This window comes from Pipistrellus hanaki, assembly GCF_964339955.1.
Source record: "Pipistrellus hanaki genome assembly, chromosome: 1".
Classification (NCBI taxonomy): domain Eukaryota; kingdom Metazoa; phylum Chordata; class Mammalia; order Chiroptera; family Vespertilionidae; genus Pipistrellus; species Pipistrellus hanaki.
In genome coordinates this window covers 18,570,567-18,596,644 of record NC_140503.1, presented here as the reverse complement: position 1 = coordinate 18,596,644, position 26,078 = coordinate 18,570,567, and the positions used below count along the sequence as shown (strand labels likewise).

At 43.7% G+C, this 26,078-nt stretch overlaps 1 protein-coding gene across 31 annotated transcripts in view; it reads left to right on the top strand.

The window, feature by feature from the left end:
- The first annotated feature begins 2,290 nt into the window (after window positions 1-2,290).
- The window catches only part of NRXN3 (neurexin 3), a 1,392,989-nt gene continuing 1,369,201 nt past the window's right edge, over window positions 2,291-26,078 (top strand). For all 31 annotated transcript variants that reach the window (XR_014795650.1, XR_014795651.1, XM_084891153.1 and 28 more), the window contains exon 1: window positions 2,291-3,177. Coding sequence is in view for 29 of the 31 variants with exons in the window: in XM_084891153.1 (XP_084747279.1) it covers window positions 2,469-3,177 (709 nt within the window). In the remaining 2 variants the exon portion in view is untranslated. The remainder of the gene's footprint in view (window positions 3,178-26,078) is intronic.

Below are 26,078 nucleotides of genomic sequence, written 5' to 3'. Positions count from 1 at the left end.
ATGAGCACATTCTAAGAGATTGGGCTATGTGTCAGTTCCTGGTAGCCACCTCTGGCTTCATGTCTTCCACTCATTCCATTCCAACAGCACCAGCCTCCAACATACCAACCTGTGTGTTTGGTTTTTTTTTTTAAAGACCTTTGCATAGACTACTACTTTTGTAACATTCTTCTATTATATTTCCTGACTAGTTCCCTCACCATCTTTCAAGGCTTTCCTTAAATCAAACCTTCCCAAAGACTGATTTGTGATGTTTGCCTATTTTCCATGTGTGAATGCTCCTAGCATAGTTGACTTCATGCTACCAAAGTGACATTGACCAGCTCAAAAACTTCTGAAATTTTAACGGTTGGTTCTCACCAGTCTGTATAAGTGGCACTCCATATCACTGTGTCCATGGTCAAGTTAAGCATCTGTTGCACCATTGGAGGTGCCCATTTTACAATTGGGAACACAATGTGTGGACAAGACCTTTTACAGAACAACTGTTTTTCTTAATGGGTTCAGCCAGCCTCTTGTTGATTGGGTTTGTTTGTTCAGTGGAAATAAATGTGTGTTCCTAGTTAAAGAACAGCATTTTCCTCTTCATAGTCTGGGTAATGACTAGCTTTGCTAATGTAGTCATCATTAAAATAGTGAACAGTAGTGGTCTGACAGAGACCATTGTGCATTATCAAATATGCAAATTAATCAGCAACTTGCACAGCTCTTGGAAATTACACTCATTGCTCTCCTGTGAACAGAGACATCTCCGCTCAGCTAGATCAGCCAGAGCCTGCCTTCAGGAACCAAATCATCTTCTTGACTGGATGCTGGTGCATTTCCAACCAGTATATAATACACATGACATGCTCTATGTCTGTGACATTCCTTAACTATTTATTTGTTGTCCATTCTGAAGTTTTCATAATTAAAAAAATATTTGTGTTTTAATATACTATTCTCACTCCACATACATATGCACTCATACATACATCATACATCAATGGCTGCTCTTCTCATCCCTTCCTATCTGGACATAAGAAAGGAAGGAATCTAGTGTTTATTGAGCATCTACTATGTATATATCCTCAAGCTAGGATCTTCCCATACATAATCTCATTTAATCCTCTCTCCACCCTGGTAAAGAGGTTATTATTTTTTTCTACTTTGCAGATGAGGAAATAGAATCTCAAATAGGTTAAGAAATGTGCTTAAAAGTCCCACCTATAAGAACTAGTATTCAAACTTGACCCTAAAGCACATATTTTGACCATTCCCTCTACCATTTAGTAAGAGACAAGGATTCTTTTGCTTATTATTCACCTTCTAATGTAGTTTCGCTGATTTTTATAAATATTTCTATCAAAAATTAAAGGAGGGAATCTGTCTTAGGCTACCTACACCCAAACATTATCAAATTGGAAAAGGAAAATCTAAAAACAACAACAAAACAAAACAAAACAAAAAAACCAACCCTCTGTCATTTTCATGTTAAAATTACTTGTCTGAATTTGAGTGTATACAACATTAACACTTATCTTAAAAATAAACTTTGGCTATGCGATCCTGTGGTATGAATATTGTACAAATGTGCTGATATGGCTTTGGTGGTTTTATGCTATTTTTACATGTGAAAAAACTGGGTGCATTATTAGGAGCTGAGCTGGGGGTCATGTTTGAAGCACCAAGCACTGTGGGAATCACTAGAATAACCTGGCTTACAAGCCAATAATATTTTTGAACTGGAATGCAATATTTTCCTGACACATGCCCTAATCTTCTTCTCCTCTCCTTTCTCCCCTACTCCCTTCTCCCTGCAGGAGTCCTGGGAAGCAGGTTATGGGCAGGACTGCCTCTGGCCCACACCATGAAGCCTGAGTCTGCACCCGCTCTGCTGAGGGCCGGGCTCTGTGTGAGCACTCAGCTTTTGGCTGCCCCTCTCCCTGCAGCCTCCTGCTGCTAGGAGGAAGATCTTCAGAATTAGTCCTTGGCCTATTTCTACCTGTCACCTGGCTCACCTTACCGCCCACTCCTCCTCCATCACAGCACCTCGGACCCCAGCCCTCTCCCTGGCCTCTCCGGCTGGGGCGTTTGGGATTCCACTGGGAGGAGTGCATTACTGAAGGCTCTCACCCACCACTTACCTTCTCCTTGAATCAAGGCCTCCGGATCCACATGGATAGCTGAGATCTTTTCTTGGAGAAAGACACTCTGCTCTTCACTCCAGGGCCTCAGCGGCTCCACCTGACTTTCCTCCTCTTCTGCTGCCCCTTTTCCTCCCTCTTTTGTGATCTCTTGCTACTGTACCCATCTCAGTTTCCTCCTTCCTCACCCTCTCAATATTGTGGGATTCTTCCTCTTGTGTGCTCTCTGTCCCCCAACCCATCTCTTCTCCCTCTCTCCCTTCTCTGCAAAGGGGGAATCGTCCCCTGAGGGCTGGTCCCTGGCTGTCTGCTCCTCTGAGCTGTCTAGTCCCTGCAGCCACGATGAGTTTCACCGCGCACTCCGTGTTCTTTACCCTGAAGGCCAGCGTCTTGCTGGGGTCACTGCTGGGGCTCTGCCTGGGCCTAGAATTCATGGGCCTACCCAACCAGTGGGCCCGCTACCTCCGCTGGGATGCCAGCACGCGCAGCGACCTGAGCTTCCAGTTCAAGACCAATGTCTCCACGGGGCTGCTCCTCTACCTGGACGATGGCGGTGTCTGCGACTTCCTCTGCCTCTCCCTGGTGGATGGCCGAGTGCAGCTCCGCCTCAGCATGGACTGCACTGAGACTGCTGTGCTGTCCGACAAGCAGGTGAACGACAGCACTTGGCACTTCCTCATGGTGAGCCGCGATCGCCTGAACACGCTGCTGGTGTTGGATGGCGAGGGCCGGTCTGGGGAGCTGCAGCCCCAGCGTCCCTACATGGAGGTGGTCAGTGACTTGTTCCTGGGCGGAGTCCCCGCAGACATACGACCTTCTGCCCTGACCCTGGAGGGAGTACAGGCCGTGCCCGGCTTCAAGGGATTAATCCTGGATCTCAAGTACGGCAACTCAGAGCCTCGGCTTCTGGGGAGCCAGGGTGTCCAGTTGGATGCCGAGGGACCCTGCGGCGACCATCCCTGTGAAAACGGGGGGATCTGCTTTCTCCTGGATGGCCATCCCACCTGTGACTGTTCTACCACTGGCTATGGTGGCAAGCTCTGCTCCGAAGGTAAGGCCTTCTTCCTTCTTCCTATTCAGTGGGTTGGGTGAAGGCCAATAGCCCTGGTACACATTGAAGTGCATCTTTAGCTGCACGTTAGATAATCCAGTCCTTTCCCCAAGGAGCTGGTGAAAATCCCTTGCTTGCTCTCAATGGAAAATCCATCAGCTATCAGCAGAAAGAGAATCCTGGCTACTCAATCATGAGCTTCTTACTCAATATTTGGCTGTACTCAAAGGGTTGGATGAAGTGACTGCAGAATCTGTGCCCAGATCAGCTCCTTCCACCCAAGCACAGCTTAGCAGGATCAACACAGGGCAAGAAATCAGATAGAAAATTGGCAAAGTGGTTATCTCTGTCCCTCCTAATCCCTTGAGAATTGGACTCCTGGGGATAGATGGGAAACTCCTCATTACTTCCTTCTTATAATCCCCAGCATAAGGAATGCCTGTGCCAAGAAGAAGTAGGGTGGATGGATTGCATGTCCATGCTTGGCTCCACTGTAAACCCAGTCCTTCAACCGTACCCCTCCTCCCACAATATTCTGGGAGGCATCTAGAGGATGCATGAGGCATCTGGGGATGGGCTGTCTTGCCTCCTTATTCTAGCACTAGGATTTTTTTTTATATGAAGTTATTCTTTCCTATCCTCTCCTCTCCATGTGTGAGAACAGTACAGGAAGGCACAGAAGGACCCATGTGCAGCCAAGCCTCTGAGGGAGCTGGCAACACTCAGCATAGCCGTGGAGAACATCCCAAGTTCAATTACAACTTCCCAGGGAGAGGGAAGAAGGGACTCATGTCCAAGGCTGCCCTCATCTTATTCTTCAAATTTTGACTATTTGGGATTAGATCTGAGAATTGGTCCAGGCTTTACTTAAAATCCAGATTCTTGGACTCACTAAAGGCCTAGATTTCAATAGGAAAGACCACTGAAATGACCAAGTGTGTGAGAACTGGCCATATGGGTGTGTGGTTGGTGAGGTTGGGAAGAGGAAGAGGCAAGGAAGTTACATTTCCTCTCATCCTTTTGGAGTTAAACCCTAGATTCTTCTGGAGATGTTTGTGTAGTCATCTCATGCTGTTCCCTTCATGAAGATGGTAGGATGGTACAGAGCATAATAGTGATCCTCAACTTTGGTTGCATATTAGGATCACCTGGAGGAGTTTAAAAACTGACAACATGGAAAATTTATTCAGAAGTTTATGGAGTGTGGGATCCAAACATCTGTATATTTTTGAGGCTCCCTAGTGATTCTATTGTGCAGGACCAGCAGGTTGAGTGACGTCAGGTCGGTGGGGCCAGGTAAGTGTCTTAGCACTGACTCCCAACATCTCTTTGAGGTGAGGCCCCACTCCCTTGAGATTTGTAATGAGAATGGTGTGCAGGTGTTCCTCAAACTTTCTCAGGAAGAGCTGAACCCCAAAAGCAGGTTGTAGTTGATAAAGAACTTTAGTTACTATTTAAACAATTTTTTACAATCAAAGCTAAATTTATTTCACAGGTGATATGTGTTGGAGACTAGGACACTTTCAGGTTCTTGTTAGAGGCCTCTGTGTAGGTCATGTATGGGTATTACAGGAGAGTCTCTGGGTCTCTGCTGCTTCTTTCTTCTACTGGGTTGGGCATTGTATTTCACTTCCTTTGAATGGGCTACAGGCGAGGCAGATGCTAGACATGTATGTCATCTCTTCTGGCGTCTGTTCCCCCGACCCTCACCCCACAATGAACCCATTGGAAAAAAGGATGGGGAAGAGGGGCCAAGCCAACCCCAACCCACAAAGCCACATTAGGAATATGGTTACTGAAGCATTTCTTGCAAGCAGGTGCCTTCTGGAGCTGACTGCTGTTCCAAAGTGTTTGGCTTTGGAGAAAGTCCTGCCTGAAGATGCTGACATGATCACTTGCTTTTCATTCACCCAAAGGATCTGTTCAGTCCCCAGAACTTGTACTGAAAGCTGGCATTCTTCCTTTCTAGGGACCAGGGTGTTTGCAAGTGTGTTGCTAACTTGCTGATTATACTTGATTGCATTTTTTTTTGTGTGTGTTTAAAAAGAACTCATTTCCTCTGGGCAGGTCTGGATCAGCACTTTTTCTGCAGGAAGATTCTCTATACTGTATATGTACACAATCAGTCTTCTCTCTTTTTGTTTTGGTGTGTGTGTGTGTGTGTGTGTGTGTGTGTGTGTGTGTGTTTGTGACCTATAGCAGAATTTCCTTGAAGCAGATTGAAGATCAATTTTTAATAGCTAAATTCAATATGTATATTTTAACAATGACTCTTTCTACAGGGTTCAGATCATCTCGTGGCGATGCACTGATACGTCTATTTGTAGAAGGCAAGCAAACAGCTTAGATCATTTATTCCCCTGATATGTAAACAGAGTAAATAAATTGTGTAGTAAGAGGAACACTTGGTTGGCCTGGAACAGAGCCATGCAGAGGTTGAGGTGAGGGAGGCTGTTGGGGAAGTATCAGAATTTACTGTTGGTAACTTGGAGCCTGTTGATGCTGGTAATTGTCATCATGTCTAATCAATCACAAAAATGCATCACAGGCTTTTGGAGAATATCTGTTCTCGCCACACACAGTTAATTTTTAGAGTAAATGGGGAAAACTCACCTGTAACATATTAAGGGGGAAAAATCACAGCAGCTGCTGAGTGTCAAGCATATCTGCATAACACAAGATAAATAGCCTAAAAAATTGCCTACCCATTTTTCTCAAGATAATGTGGTGAAGCAAGTAGTGAGGATGCACCCATCCCCTCTTCCCCCTTTATACTGAACAGGTCATAGAACTGAAACCAGGAAACTTATTCCCAGCAGCCAGTCATGTGTACCAGGCATCTGATTGTCCCAATGTGTCGGATGGGCCCTACCCCTTCATTGCATGGGGGCTTGCATTTGGTGTGGAAGATTCATTTTGTACTTTGTACTTTAGCAGTTCAAGAGCAAGAAGAGTTGAGTGGGCTCCTGCAGCTTCAGATGGATGTGGTCAGGGCCTGTTGGAGGGCCTTTCTGTGGGCCATTAGCTCCTAGCATGCCGGCGGGCTTGATGTTTGTTTGGCCTTTCTGGCTTTCTACGCCTCAGTGGCTCCAAAATGTCTCTATGTTGCCCTTCAGGAAGAATGCATATATATTTTATGGACTTTGGGCTATTTTCATCCCCTGTTGGTGTTTTCTCTGGTTAAAACCCAGAGGGCACCAGAAATAGTTGCTATGGGAGAGTTGGGCCTAGTGGTAAGAGGTTCCGGACAGTGTCTTCTGTGTCAGGTGCTGAAAGGTTATAGGCTCTAGTTGCAGACCCAATTCCACACAGCTTTCCTGGGAAGGTTTCATTCCGAGACCCCCAATGTAATTTATGGTAATGTTGCACATTCTGGCATGTGATGGAAGGAAGAATAATCTAGATTTTTACTTCTCTGTGTTATGTTTATGAGTAAAATATTTTGGTGCTTAACTTCAGGTTTGTTAATGTTGCCACTTAATCTTGCCTTTTCAGTCATGTTCGTGGAGGATGGAAGTGCAGGCAATTCAAAATGATTCTAAAATGAAATATATCTGCTTTGGGAATTTAGTTAAGCTATGGAGCAGCACAGTCACCTGGTGTTTGTTTAGCACAGCCTGTCCTGTTATGGGCAGCCCTGAAGCTCACAGGACAATGAGGAGATATCCTGAGCTCCCTCTAGGGAACAGGTCTCTCATGTGTCATTGAGAGCTTGTCATTACCTTGAAATGAGTTTAAAGTTAACTGTTTTTTTTTTTTTAAATATGAATGTACAAGTATTGAATTTCACAACAATCTTATGGTCGTGAAGAATTGATTCATCCAAGGTGTATAAATTTCAGTACTAATCTCCATGAAGAGTTCATTTAGCATGATGTCAGCCTGTTGCAGGTGGGGTGGGGTCAAGGGAAGATGGAGAAGGCCTCACAGGTTGATCTCAACTCCCAAATCTTGGTACATGGTCCAACTATTTTCTTCCTCCCTGCTGACATGGGCAGGTATACAAACCAGAAGTTGCTTATCTCGAGTCTCAGCTATAAAGTTTTCAGGTGTTGGAGTCCTACAGTGAAGTATAGTGGTGAGTGTTGGTGACAGGGGCCAGACCCTTATTACAAGCACACTGTTGTGTGGTGTCCATTCATTAGTCTACTCTCCCATGCCTCCTGCTGTCTGAAGCTGACAGCCTATACTGATTGGTTTGATTGATGGCTCAACACCACTGGGTGGCCTTGGTATGCCTTCCTGAAAGTTAATTTTAATAATTTCTCTTTTTATTGATAATTTTGTGACTTTGCCCCCATTTCTCAAAGCCAGAACTAACATGAAATGGTGTTTCAAGAGAAGATGCTTACCTGAGCATTTACCAAAAGCCAAAGACATCGGATGCTGGAGTTGAGTAAGAGTGATTGCCATAGCTGGATCCTTCTGTTTTCCACACGTGTAAAAACACAATCATCTTGCCTCCCTCTTCCCCCTGCACATCCTGCCAGAATCATAACTGGCTTTGTTCCTAATCTGTGTTCCTGAAAGGCTTGGGGAGGGGGCAGTGAAGGACTAAGGGGAGTGCTGAGTAGTCAGAGAGTAAAGGCTGACTTCTTTCAGAAGACTTCTCCCTGGTATGGAGCCTGCAGCCCAGAAGCAAGGCCTTAAAACATACACAAAGGAGGACTGCTGCTTCTGAGACGTGGTGCCCCACGCATTCAGGCTTTAGGTAGGACCAGCCCAGCTAGCAGGGGCTGTCACTAAATGGAGCCTGAATAGGGGTCTGATTGCTCCCTTTTTCTCCTCTCCTTCTGATTACCAAATGAAATTTCCTGGTATGCTGTATGCTAAATGGCAGAGCAGCCGCCTGCCACTTGCTCCAATAATCCCTCTTTTAGCTGCTGAGGGAAGAGCAATTTTTTACACCTCCCCCCCTTATGCCTCCTTCAGAGAAATAAGACCCTTGTTCCTTGTTCCCCCTCATTGGAGTGAAAACAGCCTTCCTCCTTTGCAGGGCCTGCACACCAGCTGCAGGGGGTGGGTTTGGGAGATGCTTCAGTCCAAATTCAGCAGCGTTGAGGGTCAGCAGGCATTATGCCAGGAGCCTTGAGTGGCACATGAACTTGCATTTGCATTTGGTAATGAGACACCACAGGCCCAGTGCTGGGGGCTAATTATCCTCAAGTCCCCTAGCTCCCTTTGCAGGCTGCCCTGGAAAGATGGCTCCCAGTTCCTGGGGCAGCTGCCCATCAGCTGGGTCCTCTCCCTCCTTCACAGGATAGAAGAGGTGGGGTGTGGGGGATGGGACTAAAGTGCACTCCCTGATGACTCCTATTGCCCTACTGTCATTGGCCCCACAGTGGTGTCCAGAGCAGTGAAGCCCCAGAGATGAGTCTAGAGAGAGAGAGGCTTTGGACAGGGCTCTGAAGGTCAGTACCCTTTCCTGGACAAAAGTAATAATGATATTATTACTATTACTATTACTATTATTTACTATTACCTTGTGCCTGACATCCTAGCTAACTTAGGTGAGTTGTCTCATCTAATCCTCACTAGCCCATTTTACAGATGAGGAAACTGAGGAGCAGAGGAATCTGAGACTTGAGCAAAGTTTAGTGTAGTGGTTAAGAGCATGGCTCAGGAGTGAAAAGATTTGGACTTAAATCTGGGCTTGTCCACTTACAAGTTGTATGTCTTTGAAGAAGGTTTTGGAAGCTTCAGTATCTTTATTAAATAGTAATAATGATAATAATAATAATAATAGCTAACAATCATAGAGCACTCACTCCATCCTGCACTGTATTACCTGCTATGCATGTATTAGCTCTTATAACCCTCACAACCACTCTTGACACTCTTTATTGTTATTCACACTTTGAGAATAAGGAAGTAGAGGGACAAGAGGTTAAGTGACTTATCCAAGGTCACACAAGGTCACAGCAAGCTGGGGTTTGTGTCTAGGCAGTCTAGCTTTAGACCCCATAGTATTAACAGGACCTTGCATCCTGCCTTGCAGCAAAGCAGGGGTAATAAGATATTGTACATTATGGAGCTATTGAAAGCATGAAATGAGACAAAACATATAAAGTTATAAGCATAGACCATGGGAAAGAATACGTTCTGACTCCGGGTTGTTGGACTCCTGATGAGCATAACAACAAACCATGTGTCAATTTAGTTTCACAGGTTTGAAGCTTTTTTTGAGCAGCCCTCCCACCCCATCCCAGCCCACCTTTGCTATTTTCCTTCATCCCAGTTTGAGAGGTGGCAGAGATCAAAGTAGGAGGATTTCAGGAGGGTATAGACTCCAATTTCATTGTTATTTACCCCTACCACTTAGCATGGGTTGTGCCTGTTGGACTATATTCAGAGCTCTTTGCCTCCAAATGAGGTGTTCTGGCCCCCACAGCTACCAGATGGGGCAGATAAGCAGGCCTTGCCATCCCACATAAAAGATGAGAAGACCAGACCTGCCTGAGGTGCCTTTAAACCTGTTGTGGGTAGAAGGCATGAGGGCAGGCTCAGACCTGAGAGCCCAGAGCCTCACCATGGCATTTTATTTTTGCTCCTAGGCTCCCTTCTCAATTAACACAAGTGGCATGTGTCTCCATGGAGAAATGGAGCATTGCCTCTCTGGATGCTGATGATAAGCAAAATGTCAAGCTCCTGGTGTAGGAGGTTATCAGCGAGGCCAGTCCCAGGAGACTTGTTCCTCCCAGCCAGAGAGAGAGAGAGAGAATATGAGAGCATAAGAAAGAATGAAATGAATGATTTCAAGCATTCAGTTCTCACCCTCAAGACCCTGGTTTGAAAACAAGTCTGGATGGACCCATGGGTCCCAAGGCAGCTGGAGTGAACTACACCACACTGGAGCATCACCCAGCAGCATGACCTCCGCAGACTTACTTTTGGTTTCCCAGGTGCCAGGAAGTACCCAGCACCCCACCCAGGGCTGGTGGTAAAGGACTGAGCTCCTGGATTACTCTGTCAGACTCCTTCTCACTCCCCTGCTGCCTTCTGACTCTCTCCACAGATAACAAAATCAAACTCCCTTTCTCTGTGTTTATTCTCCTCTTTTCCTTTGTATGTGTGGAAGAGGGGGGATCATTACAGAGGCAGATTTACCATGAAACTAAAATTGTCATATATCCTCACTTCCATGGGCCCCTTCCACGGCCCTTGACCTTATTTTGCATTTATAATTTTTTTTTTTCTTAAGGAATCCCCAAGGTCACAATCTCCCAGCCCCAGCTCTGTGGATCCGCCTCTGTTAAGATGTGTTGCTGTCCAGTGACAGCAATGTTGCTCTGGGTGTATGTGTGACTCCCCAATGACCTATGGCCCTTCATCACAGACAAATTGTCCTTCACTTCATAACCAACAGGGCAGGAAGAGCCAGGAAGAGGGAGTGTGGAGGGCACTTAGGAATATGGTTTGGGAAGGCATGGGGGAGGGGGGACATCTAGGATATCCAGTGGGTACAATGTGTGCAGTAAACTTAAAGGCACCAGCTAATATTTGAACAGAGGGAACCCCCTAGTCCCCCTCCTGAGATTTTTCCAGCTGAAGTTCGATGTTTGGTTTGCCATGGCTTGGTGGGGGGCTGTGTTACAGTTGACAGGATGTGGCTGATGGAGGAGAGGCAGGCAGCAGGGCTCTGTAGGCCTGTCTCCGTGATCTATTTGGGAACTGACAGTGCCAGTGGGTTGTCATTACTGCTGTTGTTCTCCAGAAATTGATGTCTTTGGGTGACCTATTTAAAAGCAATACAGGGCCCCCTTTAAATGTGTCATTGTCTATATCTGTTCTCAAACCTCCACTGATGTCCACAATGTTCCTAAATAATGTACTTTCCAAAGTTAAATTTTTTTTTTTTTAAACCCAAGAACCAGTACCGGCAGCTTTTAGAAACAAATTGACCTCATAGCCATCCAGCCAAACCACCCAGCGCCATTCTGATAAAACTGACTTTGCATGTGGTCCCTGGACCTGGGAATGCTTTCAGCTTGTTCAGGGGAAACGTTGTACTCCTGTACTCCGCAAAAGTATTCGAGGGCCTGGAGGTGTGGAGATGAAAGAGAGGCAGCGACATAAGCTGTAGGCAACTTGAAGCTCCCAGCTTAAGCTGTGCAATGCATTTAGGATCCTTTTGGTTTTACTGAGGCTTTTATTTAAGCATGGTATCTTTGTAGCTAAGAAAATGACCCAGGGGAGCTTTCCCTTCAAGTTTTCCTCGAAACTCTATGTATCCCATCCTCTCCTGACAGTTTTGCCTGCCGCCTGCCAGTTCGGTTTTCCCGAAGTGGTCCCCATTGCCAGTGCAAAGCCCTATGAGAACAGAGTCTCAGTACTCCGGTGACTGTAGGCACCTCGAGGGTGGTGTCTCCACTCCAGTGGGCAGTGCATTCCGGGAAGTTCCATTCCCGCTCCTCCAGCGATGATTGACAATATGCAGCCTGCCTCCCCTGGAGAATAGAGATGGTGTAGTGTGACTGTCTTGTTATTTACTTAATATTCTGATTTCAAATAGAAACAAGTACCGGAAGTGTAAAGAGGGATGGCTGAAATCATTTATCCATGATCCAAGCTGGAAAAGCTGGGAAGTCATTGGACACTTATGGTTCCATTATTTTTGACGTTCTCTCAGGCTTCTCTCCTGTTCAGAAGGGGTCCTTCTCTGTCATGGTTACCTTTGGATGGCTTAGGGAATGGGAAAGAGTGGGCTCCCAGGGTGCTAAGCTCTTACCCATGGAATTCTTAAAGACTAGTCACTCCACATTGTATTTGCTTGATCTGGGTCAGGAAAGACAGGGCTGGAGTTTGAGGCTGAGGCAATGTTCTGTGAACCCCTTCTCAGTTTTTTCCTCTTGTACAGCATGAAGCACGCACAGATCCCATGAACTGTGTAGAAGATGGTCCTATATTTATATGGCCTTCTGATCATGGCTTTGCCCTTTGTGGTGTGCTGGAAACCAAGGCACACAGTGAAGAATCATGAGATAATAAGCTTGGAGAGGATTTTAACTAATTGGGAGCTAATTACTCCTTTCCCATCCTGTTTCCACTGAACATTTGTTCTCCCCACCCCAGCTTCAGTGAAGGGGGCTCAGTGCTTTCCATGGCAGCCTAATGTATCTCTGATCACTGCTCTCAGGGAGTGAGCTCTTCCTACCCCAGGCCAAAGTCAGCTTCCCAGCCACTTCCTCCTGGGTCCTAATTCTAATGAAAGCAACCTGACCTTTGCAGTGGGCCTTGTGGGTGAGTCCTAACATTTTTGGATGATGCTTTGCAGGAAATAACTCCTGTGTCAAGGTAAAATTCATGAGGGATTCTGTATTGTGGCACTAGCGGTGCACACACCACTGAGTTATTTAGAATTAACTGCTTGTGATTAATCTTAAACAAAGGGGGAGGCATTGATGTGGAAAGAGAGTCTGATGTAAGCAGGTGATTCATGCTGTAGTCACTCTGTTCTTGGGGAGCGTGCACTCTGAAAGAATCATGTTTAGGCCATCTCTGGCTTTGTAATCTGTGCCTCATTTCATCCCCTAAGATATACTATCATTCTCCATATGCAGCCAGCTTTCAGCATCTCTGAATTTCCAAGGAGCCCCTTAGACATCTCTAATGGCTCAGCAATCAGATGCCAAGTTCTAGGAAGCTGTGGAACAGAGGAAAATGGAATTGTATTGGACTTGCTTGACAAGCCCATCCTGGCAGCCAGGGTCAGACACCCCAACAGACACTAAGATTTTGCTAAGTCTAACAGGGTGCTTGAAATAAAAGATGAGGATATGGGATGGAGCAGTATTGGTAGTTGCTCCTGGAAACTGGCCTTGGAAGCATAAGCTCTGTCCAAGAATGCTTCTACTCTGCCAAGTGTTCCTGGTGTCGCATGTTTTTGGCACTGCTGAGCAGGAGTCTCCCAGGGAGAGGGATTAGGCAGGGCTAGAGGATGTTATTCCCATATTGTCATAGACTGGAATTCCGTCTTACACCCCAAAGGGGATAAGGCTAGTCTTGCCTCTCAGCCACCTTCCCATTGACAGTACCTTTACTGACACTGCAGCAAAGAAAGGAGACCTGTCCTATAATTTTGTGGTTTAAAATAGTTTACTTTTGCCTGGCCAGTATGGGTCAGTGGTTGAGGGTCGATCTATGAACCAGGAGGTCACAGTTCAATTCCTGGTCAGGGCACATGCCTAGCTTGTGGGCTCAGTCCCCAGTGGGGAACATGAAGGAGGTAGCTGATCAATGATTCTGTCTCATCATTGATGTTTCTATCTCTTCCTCTCCCTTCCTCTCTGATATCAATAAAAATAGTTTACTTTTAAGAGCAAAGTCCACAGACATCATTTTGAGTCTGAGCATTGAAATGTGCCCACAGTCACTGATTTCTACTCTGAGGTTCTATTGTCCAGCCATTGGCCCCACACATGTGCCGGGAAGTGGGCCTGACCATCTCACAGTCATGTGGTAGTGGCCTCTGGGGAAGAAGATGTTGGATTTTAGTTGCTGTAGAAACTTTGCTGTTTGCTTATTTTGATGTTGCATTTTCAGCTTTGTATTAATGCAGATCAGTGCTATTTCCCCCTCTAGTAGAATATATAACCAGTGGCTACATTTTAATGTGTCTCTTGGCTCTCTTTGGCTTTCACATCCTTAATGCAATTGCAGTAGCTCAGCTAGGTTTCCCAGTTCCTGTTGTCAGAACATATGTGAGGAGGTACTCTCTTTGAGAACTGTAAGACATGACATCAAGGTGGAACCCTGTTTCCCTTTGTTAATTAATGCACATATAGCCTGGGTGCTAAATGCCACATATCTAACAAAAACCAGGTGCTCAATAAATGTTACTTGTCTTAATAAAGCACATTGTGTGTGTGTATGAGTATGTAATCATGTTTTGTATGCATACACACCTGTCTGTGTTCATGTATATGTCTATGTGCTCCCTAACATGGGTGATGGATGGATGCAGGGTCCCAGGAATGTGAGTTGGATAACTTAATTAATGGCAGTTGGATAACTTAATCAGTAAGATCAGATATGACTTGGACCACCGTGGCCTGGACCACCATTGGAAAAGCTTTCTCTTTTTTAATGGGAAAGGTGGTGTTTTTACTCTGGGAAAGTTTTCATTGAATCTGTACATATACAGTCCACTTGGTTTGATATACTTGAGGACAGACTAGAAAGACTTTGTTGTTGTTGCTGTTTACAAACCAATGGTTTCCTGCAATAATTATAGGCAGTAGTCAGCTTGGGACCATGTAAATGCATGTGGAATCACTGTTTGAGGCAGGCATGTTGTCGTCACTGGAGATGAAGAGGTCCCATTAGCTTGCATTGATTCCCTGGAGAAGACAAGGCTCATTGGGGACAGGATAATTGGCCGCGGGAATCGGAAGAGCTGCTGTATGGAGGAGGGAGTGGTTACAGTGCGGGACACTTGAAGGGATCAGAGTTACAGAGAAAGAATTTTGAAGCTTAGAGCTGTTGAACCATGAAATCCATAGTTTGTCAAGCCCAGTCACTGGAAGGGTGTAGCAAGTGAAGTGACACCTGTCAGGAGTGGGTGCTGGTGTGTATGTGCCTCCAAAACACGAACTTCATGGTTTTGGGATCTCAGCAGCCAGGTCCACCCTTATGTTCGATCATATATATCCTCTATCTTTCAGGGGGTGAGAAGATTATGCTCTAGATCAGTGGCCTTGAAAAGGGGACACATTCAATGCCATTCTTTGGGGATGTAGGAAAGAGACAATAAAAATGTCTGGTTAACTTAAATGCAAATTATTTATAAATAAAATATATGTCTATTGGAAGAACATAGTAAAATTATTTTTCTAAGGGGGAGTTTGGTCAGAAAGGTGTGGAGGCCACTTAAGTCTTCATTTCTCTCTCTTTAATCAGTTAAGTTACCCTTGGCTTTCTCATCCTTGGGGCTTGCAGGTTTCAGGTTCCTGATGCCAGTGGTGTGTGTTGGGTGTCTCTACTCTGACATTATCCCTGTGTGTGATGGTCTTGGTTGACCTGGCCAGATGATTTTGGAGGGTCATTGTTGGGAGTTACTAATACAGATGGTCCCTGACTTAACATGATTCCATTTATGATTTCTTTGACTATCCAATGGTGCAAAGTGATAGCATTAAATAGAAACCATACTTCGAATCTTGAAATTTGGTCTTTTCCTAGCCATATGCAGTACAATACTCTCTTGTGATCCTGAGCTGCAACAGTGAGTTGCAGCCCCAGTCAGCCCTACCATCACAAGGGTAAATGACTCGTACGCTATTGTGTTGGATGATCTTGCCAAACTCCAGTATAATGTAAGTGTCCTGAGCACATTTGAGGTAGTAAATTCAAACATTGGCAAAGCAGTTGGTGATGTATAATCATCTATTTATTGGAATAGGCCTTCTGTTTTTGGAATAAGTTCATTCTTCTAATATTCATGGAATGAATGCCTCTTATGTGGCCCCTGCCCTAGAGGAGGTTATGGTCTAGTTGGAAAGCCTGTCAGGCCAACAGGTGCAAAATACATTGGAGCTGCTAATACACCTGGTTGGGTGTTTGCAGACTAGCTCATGAGGAGTGTTCCACCCTGGTTGGGTGGGGGTTGGGTTGGAGGACATCACACAGTGGAAACTATTGGGCTAGACTTGGGAGCTTTATTTAGCAGCCTTGGAGGAAGAGGCATTTGGGATAGCCCTATGAAATAACAGCATGCTGTTTCCAGTAGTTTGTAGTGGTTAATGTGGCTGGTTTGAAGGACTGAAGCCCAAGGAGAATAATACAAAAAGGAGTTAGGCATGGGGGTCTTAAACACTATGTGAGGATTTTGGACATTATTTCTTTCTGCAGTTGGGAGCCATCAGAAGTTTTTCAGATGAGTATTGACAGTCAGATTTAAATGTTAGAAAGAGCTCTAGGGGTAGTTTGCACAATAAGTTGGATGGCAATTTGGGAGGGTAGGAGAGACTTTGTGTGGTTTTGATGAGAGAAGAGTCTGTACTGTGTGAGGGTAGCAATGGAAGAAGTACTGACTGCAAGATATTAAGGAGAGAAACTTAATAATTGGAAAGGCAGTGACTTTTATTTTTAAAATATATTTTATTGATTTTTTACAGAGAGGAAGGGAGAGGGAGAGAGAGTTAGAAACATCAACGAGAGAGAAACATCAATCAGCTGCCTCCTGCACACTCCCTACTGGCGATGTGCCCGCAACCAAGGTACATCCCCTTGACCAGAATCAAATCTGGGACCCTTCAGTCCTCAGGCCGACGCTCTATCCACTGAACCAAACCAGTTAGGGCAAGGCAGTGACTTTTAGTGTTTCAGGCTCAGCCTGCCTGGCTCGGACACACACTAGGCTGTGCAAATTTGGGCCAAGGACTTAACTTCTCTGTGTCTCAATTTTACTATCTGTAAAATGGGAATAATAGTGTCCATCATTCAGGATTGCTATGAGGCTTAAATGAGCTAGTGCATATAGAATGCTTAGAACAATCCTTGGTACATAGTAAGCATTCAGTGAATAGTAGCCATTATTACAAGTTGTTATTGATTTATTGAAAAGGGGAAGAGGAGCTTTGATAACATACTTTTCTGGTAGTAGATATAACTAGAACAGGAAAGTCAGTGGGAGGAGCAGATTTGGAGTACAGGTGGGGGTAAAGGTAATAATCAAATTTGGTTTGTCTATATCCTTACTTCTCTTCAGAACCTTTAGGACACCTGCAGGGAGATGGGCAGAAGCAAGTAGGAGCAATGGTTGTGTTAGGGAAGAGGACGGGGCTGGCCCAGATGTTAGCATTCTTGTTTTAGGGGGTGAAGGAAGGCTTGCACACAGATGAGGTTGTCCAGGCAAGGAGTATAATTGAAAGATGAAGGCTAACCTCAAAACCTTTAGGAACCTTAATATTTAGTATAGTAGAAGAAAAGGTATAGATTAAAGCAGATGACCAGAGATATAGAAGGAAACTAGGAACAAAAGAAAGTTCCTTCAAGTTTTTTACTGGTTAAACAATGAAGAGTATACCTTCTTAACCTGGTTCAAGTTGGGGGATGCATTTGAATACAATAAAATGACATAAAAATGACATAATTTAATTTCAGAGACCATTCACATTGGCCTTTCTTCTACCTTCGATTTAATGAGGTAACTGAGAAAATTTCTACAAATAGAAATTTGAGAAAACGTCTTCAAATAGAGACTTAAATCTCATGTATCATTGAAAAACCTGAAGGATTTTGGACGTTCTTCTCATGGTGGAGTTTTAACTCCTAGAGCATTAGAATCTGATGGGAATCAAGGACTCAATTATTTGAAAGAAATAAACCCAGATGAATGAGGTGACTTGGCTAAAATCAGCATGTTGGCATTCTGATTTGTACTTGGCTTTTCTTTGAGACTATGGATGTTAAACATGAAATGCCTTGGCTACATTTTTCTTGCAGTTGAGTACTGAACTCTTAGGGGTACCAGCACTAATGCTCAGCTCAAAGCCACACTCCTCTGGTGTTAGGGAAGAGAGTCCTCTGACTCTGGCCCCTGTGAGCTGAAAGAACCAGATCCATCACAGTGGAGGCATGAAAGCCCCTGGCTCAGCAGCCAGTGATGTAAGTGCTAGTAATTAATTTACTTGTGCTTTCTCTATCCCTGCCCTGGGCTGGGGTGTTTGGAAAGAAAATGAAATACTTTCTTCAGGAAATCGAGGTTGGGTTCTGGTTGCCTGCTGGCTGCCTTTCTCCTATTGCCGACTCTGCAGGGATGGAGACTAGGGTGGGGGCGTGTTCCGAGTGCTTGCTGTGCATTACAGTTTTCCAGGAATTTTGGGACACGGGAATTTTCACCCAGCTGTGTTGTTTATTGCTGTTCAGCAATCTGAAGTTGCTTATCCAGCGTAAGTCAGAATGGGGAGCCTCTGGAGGAAGGGGAACGCCTTTGAACATTTTTCTAAGCAGAAGAAATTGAGGTGTTAGGGGCCCAGCTGGCGTGTAATGGGAACCAAGAAATGGAGGCTATGTGAGCATGCATGCTCATATGGAATCTCTTACTGAAACATGGTGATGTTTCTAGAAAAGTACCTCTTTCTGCCTCCTGCAACAATAGCATACACTTACTGAGTGCCCACTGTGTGTCAGCATTTGGGTGTAGAGTGATGAACAAGATAGGAATGCCTTCATGCTTAATTAACCATACAATTATATTAAGTGATGAATGCTTTGAAAGGAGAAACAGCATAACAGTGGCTTCTTCATACCTAGCAGAGCAAAGACTTTGTGAAGTTCAGGGGTATGATTAAGATATTCCAGAGACTCACAGGGTTCCAGGGATTTAAGTGGACCCAGTTCTCAGACCAGCTCTCCCAGCCTGAATTTGTTGGCTGAGGATCACAGGTGGAGTCATTGGACTTAGGGCTGAGTTTAGCTTAATTTCATGGACATTTTACCAATTATCACCTGCTTATTCCAATTGACTAAATTTAATAATAATGATGGTGATGAACTAATGCTCATGAAGTGATTTCTACTGGCAGTGGGATAAGTGCTTACAAACATGACTTCCTTTAATTATCCCAACCACTTCTAGCAGGAGGTTTTACTATTGTTTTCCTGATTTTGCAGATGAGAGGACTGCAGTTGAAGAGAGGGAGCAATCTCTCCACCTAAGAAATGGGTCTGAGCATTGATCTGGAGATTGTGCTCTCACCCCATTCTGCCCTCTCTTCAATTAGGCATCTTTAAACAGTGGATCCTAAAGCCATCAGCAACCCAGCCCTGTTCTCTGCTGGCCCAGTGAGAGTGCCTCTAGCAGGCATGGTACCACCTTTCTTCTCTTCATGACCTGTACTCTGATCTTTTCCATTTTGACTGGTTTTGATCCTGTTTCAGACACTTGTTGCAAAGAGAAACATACAGGCTGTCCTGGAACCCTACTTTTTTTCCTTGGTGTCTTATTCCATCCCATGGGCCATTTCATTGAACCATGGACTACTTGAATTAGAAACATATATTTTCTCAATCTTTTTGTAACCCATGACCCCTAAGTGATAATTTGTTGCTGTTGGTCTACTGTCAGCTTAATCCCAGAATCTAAAAGGCCTTTTTTTTAAGCATTGGCAGAAATCTTTTGCTTGTATTAAATTGTAAAATGAAGATTGATTTGATTTACATATCTGCCTCCAACACATACATTTGATTACCCCTCCTCCCTCTTAAGCATCACAGTCTGATCCCCTCCTTTTTGTGAAACTGACCTATAGAGGCAAGATAACATACAGTAGACCACTCAACTAGAAATTGGCCAGACTAGGATTAGAGTCAAGATATAGCATCTATTCCCCTATATTACACTGAGAAAAGATATATGGTTCAAGAGAATTGATTGATTCAAAAGAACATTGGTTGACAAACATAATCTGTGGTATAAAAACAGCTTTGGTGCCTATCTTTATAAACCTTAAAATTAGAAGAAAATATAACTATGGAAAACCAATAAATGTATTCTTACAATTGTGATAAGTGCAATAAATAGAAAGAACAAGGTGAGGAAAAATCTAATGAGAAAAAAAGGCGTGGCTAGGAAGGCCCCTCTAGAGGTAAGAAGGAATAGGGAGGAAGCAATGGAGAGGGGCTATTTACACTCTATTACTTGGTTGGCCTAGGGACCAGGTTGACTAGTCTAATATTTTTGACAGGAAATATGTCTTTTACTGTTACATATTTGCTTGGAATACTAGTATAGTTAATGGGTAATGCAGATGGACAGATGGATGGATAAGGGATTGTCTGGTGATGGGGAAAGAGAGAAGTTGTCAGTGTGATAGGATGAGGGTAGCTGAGCTTGAGGGTAACTGAGAGTAGGTGAGCATATACATGGACATCTCCATCCAGAGTTCAGAGCCCTAGAGGTGAGGATTTGGGGGCAGAATCTCTATCTAGAGCAGAGGTGGGGAACTTCTGGCCCTCAGGCCATATAAGGCTTGCAAAATCATTTGGTCTGGCCTTGCCAAGGCATTAGGGGTGAGTTAATTCAATCTTTGACTAATTGAGCAGGCTAATTTTTAAGTTGATAATTTTGTATGGCTCACAAATGATGTTATAAATACTCAAATGACCCTTGACATAAAAATGGTTCCCCACCCCTGAACTAGAGGGAGCTGTTTATGGAGAAGGTATAGATGAAAGGCTGATGAAACAAGGAAGTCACAGGGATTGTTATTTGATTCCAGCCTACAGAGTCTTGTTTCTCAAGTAGCCACACAGTGAATGAGTCTATCCATAGCCTGGAAATCAGCTTGAGCACTTCCAAAGAGCTTCCCTTTCTTTCTAGCTCTTATGTTCACCTAGGACTTGCTCTCTCAGGTCTTGCACCTGCCATGATGTGTTTCTTGGCACAGGAAGAGGAGCAGGGGTTGTCCTGATCAGTCCATGCCTTTTAGCTCTTCTTAGCAGGGACATTTATACTTCAGGTTGTCTAAAAAAATTGCAGCTTGGAAGAGTAGGGATATAGTCTGAATCTGGGCACTAGCTTGACCCAAAATGGTCTAATATTTATTGAACACTTACTATGTTTCAGGAACTGTGTGAATAGATTGACCTTTTATTTCCATTTTAGACAAGGAGACTGAAGCACAGAGAGACTTGCCAATCTATCCTCAACCTGATACGACAGACACATTAAGGGTCTAGAACAAAGTTTTACCATTCCTTAGGAAAACAAGGAAGATGAACATAGTGTCAGAGATTCATTATAAAGCCAGATTTAAAAATAATTCTGTGATCATGCTCTTTTAATTTTGGGGTCTTAAATGCCTTTTATTTTTTTTTAAGAAAATATGGTAATACAAAGTTTCAGTTTGGGTCTTTATTCTTTCTTGGCAAAATAAAAATCTATCCTATGTTAGTTTCCAAAGTTGCTTTAAGTATGTTTCAGGTAAATAAACTCTGAGGATCATCATTGTAGGTAGGCGCTGGTTTCTATGCTGGCCTATTCCTAGGAGTAAGTATTTGGATAATTTTATTCACTTTCTGTTCTGATCATTGATCAAACACTGGCACTTACCCATAGGTTTTGATTTCACACTTTGACCCTGAGACCTTTTAACTCTATGTTGTATAATTAGGATTAGGCACACACTAAAACATTTTTTTTTTTTAATCAAGGGAGGAGCTGTGTAACAGAATTCGAAAATGACCCACCAGAACTCTGCTGCTAATTTTATCTAGGACCTTGGCTCAGTTTCTTTATCCTGGGCCACTGGTCTCTATAAAAAACACAAAGTATTTTGACCCTGATGCTGTGACCCCTCAAGTATGTTTTGGACCTGCTTTTTTAAAAAAAAAGTCAGAAAGGGACTAACGTCAGTAGTAGGAAGAGGTTTTTGAGCTGCAAAAATTGACCGGAAAAAAAATTAGACCATCAGGAAAAAAAAATCAACACAAAATGGAACTGAAAGCAGCTAAAAATGTACATGGTAAAATTTGTTATTGACTAAAACATTGAAGGAAGAATCAACCATTCGCAACAAAATTTAAACTGGCAAATGTGACGTGAGAAAATTGGATGTGGAAGGAATAATGACCAAGAAAGAATGTTCACAACGGGAGAAGTTATACGGGCAAAATTTTAGAGACACACAAAAGAACAACTGATCGATGAATCAAATCTTCACTGGAGAGGACACGTGGAGAAGGATTGATCTCATTCAAAACAATTCCGTAAAATATAAATGAATTGGAAAAATAAGAAGTGGTTTAACTATGCCAAAGAGAAAATGAATTGAAGAATTATGAGCCTCACATTGTTTGCATCTAAAAAATACTCCCTTGATAAAAAAAAAAATAATAATAAAATGTTTCAGAGTGTGCCTAATCCTGATTATACCAACATAGAGTGAAAAGGTCTCAGGGTCAAAGTGTGCAATCTAAACCTCTGGGTAAATGCTGAAGAAAAATAAATTATGTGATCTCAGAGGTCCTGTCCAGTGCCAATGTTTGTCTGATCAATGATCAGAACAGAAAGTGAATATAAAATTATCCAACTATTGTACTTACTCCTAGGAATAAGGCAGCATAGAAACCAGTGCCTGCCTACAATGATAATTCTCAGAGTTTATTTACCTGGAACACACTTAAAGCAACTTTGGAAACTAACATAAAATAACTAGATTTTTATTTTATTTATTTATTTATTTATTTACTTTATTGTTTGAAGGATTACAAATAGTTGTACATATGTCTCCTTTTTAGATTTTTATTTTGCCAAGAAATAATAAAAACCCCAAACAGAAACTTTGTATTACCAGAGCTCCTCTTGTACTTTTCAAAGACTTGCAATTGGGATGATCTTGATGATGTGTCTGCCTCTTCCTAGCCTCCACCCGTCCACACCTCTTTTGAGCCTAACAGAATTTCCAGTCATCCTGCTCCCTAAGAAATGGCAGCTGGGGCCGCATGCATGTCTAAGCTTCTTGGCTTCTCCCTGCTTCCTAGCCAGGCCTGCCTTAGGCTCTGTGTGGACTGGGCATGATTTACAGACTAGCAGGACCCACAAGGAAAAATCCTCTCTTGTGGAGAATTAGGTCAGTGGCACAGCTGGGGAGGAGATGGAAGCAGGGGGTTGTTCGCTCATTCTTCAGTTTACAGTCCTTGCCCAAAGCCATTGGGGCAGAGGCCAAGGGTGCTGCTGGGAACAGACATCTGGGATTGGGGCTGGGGGCCTGCAGTGCCCATGCATGTAGTCGTGTGTGGTTGCATGAGAACTTGAGAGTGGTCTGTGTCCCAGCCACTTGGATCGCACCCCCCCTGCCATCCTCTTAGCATATTTGTCTGGATTACTCTAAGGGGGATATTAGTGTTGTCTGATAACAGCCTCGATTCATCAAAGGGATTTGTGTGATTAATTCTCAAGCAAAGTGCATCGAATAGATTAGAGCTCCGTCTGTGGGTGGATCTGTACCCCCCCATTCCCTGTCTTTTCCATCTGGTTCTGGGGGAAGCTCTCCTCTTTCTTCCTTGTCCTGATTGTTGAAGGCTCTAATATTTAGCCTTCCCCCTCCCCCAAGGTAGCTGAAACCACTATAATGCCTGAGTGTCAGGAAGACAGCGAAATCTCCCAGCTCATGCTATTGTTCTTCTGTGGAAGATGCAGAGATGTGGCCACCATTGTACTTTTAGTGTCAGATTCTTCTCTCATACCCTGTCAAGCTCCTGGTGCTTCAACTGTGGCTCAGTGGGAATAGCAGTGAACTGGGACACAGGTGACTGGAATTCTGGACTCAGCTTCAACACTGTCCGGCTGGGTGGACATGTCAATTCCCATCTTGGGTCTGTTTCTCTCATCGAGCCTCAAAGGATAACTAATTGTTTGGATATTTGTGGCCCGTCTTCCCAGCTACATTGGAAGTTCCAAGAGTGCTGGACTTATGTCTTGATTGAATCACCCCAGCAGCCAGCACAGTCCCTAGATATCAGACTGTGTAATGAATATGTGCCAGAGGAATGTAAAATGAAAGGGACAAATCTGTTTGACATCCTAGAACTTTTCCACTTCTAAAATTTCCTCCATCTCCCCTATTCTGAAACAATCACATAACCCACCTCCCATTTTTATGTTTCTACTGTTGTTTTTTTCAATTCTCACCCAAGGATATATTGTGTTATTGATTGATTGATTATTGATTTTAGAGAGAGGGGGAGAGAGAGACACACACACTTTGATTGGTTGCCTCCTATATATGCCCCAATAGGAGATTGAACTCACAACCTAGATTATGTGCCCTTACTGGAAATTGAAGCCATGATATTTTAGTTCTATGGGGTGATGTTCCAACCAATTGAGCCACTCAGCGAGGACCTGCTTTTTAACCATAGGACCACAGAAATGATAAAGTAAAAATGGTGATTAATGATAACTCAAAAAGAATGTTTTCAATCCATAAAATGTGGAGTTTGTTCCAGGGGCTCCCAGGCTGCTTGCTTGATCTCTATCCTTCTTGGCAGTAGAATGCCCCTGCCTGGGTACCTGAGTTGCCTCTGAAAGGGCCTGTGGAATCCTGTTGACCCCTTCAGAATGGGACCAGCAATAATTAGCAGGCCACATGCACGATTCTCAGACTCAAAAGAAGGTTCTTTTAGAACCAGGGCAGATACTGTACTAATTTCACACCACCACACACCCTTGTTTACAAAGGAAAGAAATCAACTTTTCCCATTTTCTGAAAATGGAGAAATGCAGAAAAGCTGATGGGGCCTTAGTAGTGAGAGAACCTTCTGTTAGGGCTACTTACTTCCACCTGAGGGTTCCCAAGTCTCTAGAAAACTCTTTTTCTCAGGGTAGGGACTCTTGGCGAAGCATTCAGTTGAAAGTCCCCAGCTACCTTGAGCCAATATGTGACTCAAGGAAGACACTGCTAATCAATCATTACCCTCTCTTCTTTCGAAGCCCATGTGCAGGCTCAGACTTTTTCTGAACACATCACTCCAGGATGCCACCCATCAAAGAAAAAGGAACTAATGTGTGCTGAGTGTGGTGCCAGTCAGATTGTTAGGCATTTTACATGCATTTGCCTCTTCTGATCTTGACAGGTCTGAAATGGATATGGTCCCATTTTACAGGTTATGTTTAAGAAACTCAACCAAGGTCACATATAAATAGCAAAATTAGTATTTGAGCTCAGAATTTATGGTCTTTCTGGAGCATGACATGCCTTTCAAGGGAGCCCAGAACTCAGGGGTGTCAACCTGACCACTGGCCAGTTTGGGTGATGTGTTCTTATAAAATTTTTCTCCACTTGACTGTTGCTGTCTATCCTCTGAGGGCCACTTCACCATTTCTTCAGCACAGATTTAGAAGCATTCTCTGCCAAGCCCCAGTCCCCCATTAGCGCTAAGTGCAATAAAAGACAACTGTCTACTGCCGCCCTATCATGGTTATGTCCTTTCTCGGTTTATTAGATGGACTAACTGCACCCCCTCAGTTGTTTTGAGTCTCCAGTACCTAAGTCAGTGTCTGGCATGTAGTAAGTGGTCAATAAATATTAGTTATTTAAAATTAAACCAGACACAAAGGATCACTGTGGGAACAACAACAACAAAAAAGGTGAGGATACAGGCTTATGATAAAAAGCCTTCCCAGCTTTTCTGAGAACGTTAAAGCCCTCCTCTCTCAAACAGTGCTCCTTGAGAGGTGACTAGGTGTTTTAAGGAGGGAGAGGTGTCCAATGCTTCAAAAACTTGGGGAAAACTGAATATTTTACAATGGATCTTAGTGTAAGTGAGGCTTTCTGGAGTCTTGCCATAGATTGCATTTCTTTAACTCACTGTTTTCTAAATTTATTTGACCACAGAATGTTTTGGGGGGAGGGTGACAGCAAGGAACTCCTGTTCACATTTTTATGGAATTCATTTGTGAATTTGTTACCTCATATAATTCTTTCTCTGAAACACGGGCCTTGGGATTCCTTCCAGTAGCAGATGTTGTGGTCACTCTAAAATACTTAAAGGACATCAGTTTTCTACATCAAATATTTGAAATTTGGGTGGTTAGACCAGTGAGGGGAGAATAAGTAGGGATAGTACTGTAGGAAGGAAAAGGGCTTTGGATTCAGACAAACTGAATTTAAATCCTGGCCACTACTTGTGAGTTCAGTGGACTTGGACTTGGGGTTGTTAACTTCCCTGAGCCTTGGCTTCCTTGTCTATTAAATGAGGATAAGAATAGTCTATATCTGGATTAAATTAGATCATTAATATATATATATTATATAATAAAAGCCTAGGTGGCATCATGCCCTTGTGCGAGGACATCACAATATGGCTGCTGCAAGGTGGCTGCCACAGGATGGCTGCCCTCACGTCATCATAAAATGGCTGCCATAAGATGGCCACCACAAGATGGGTGATCAGGC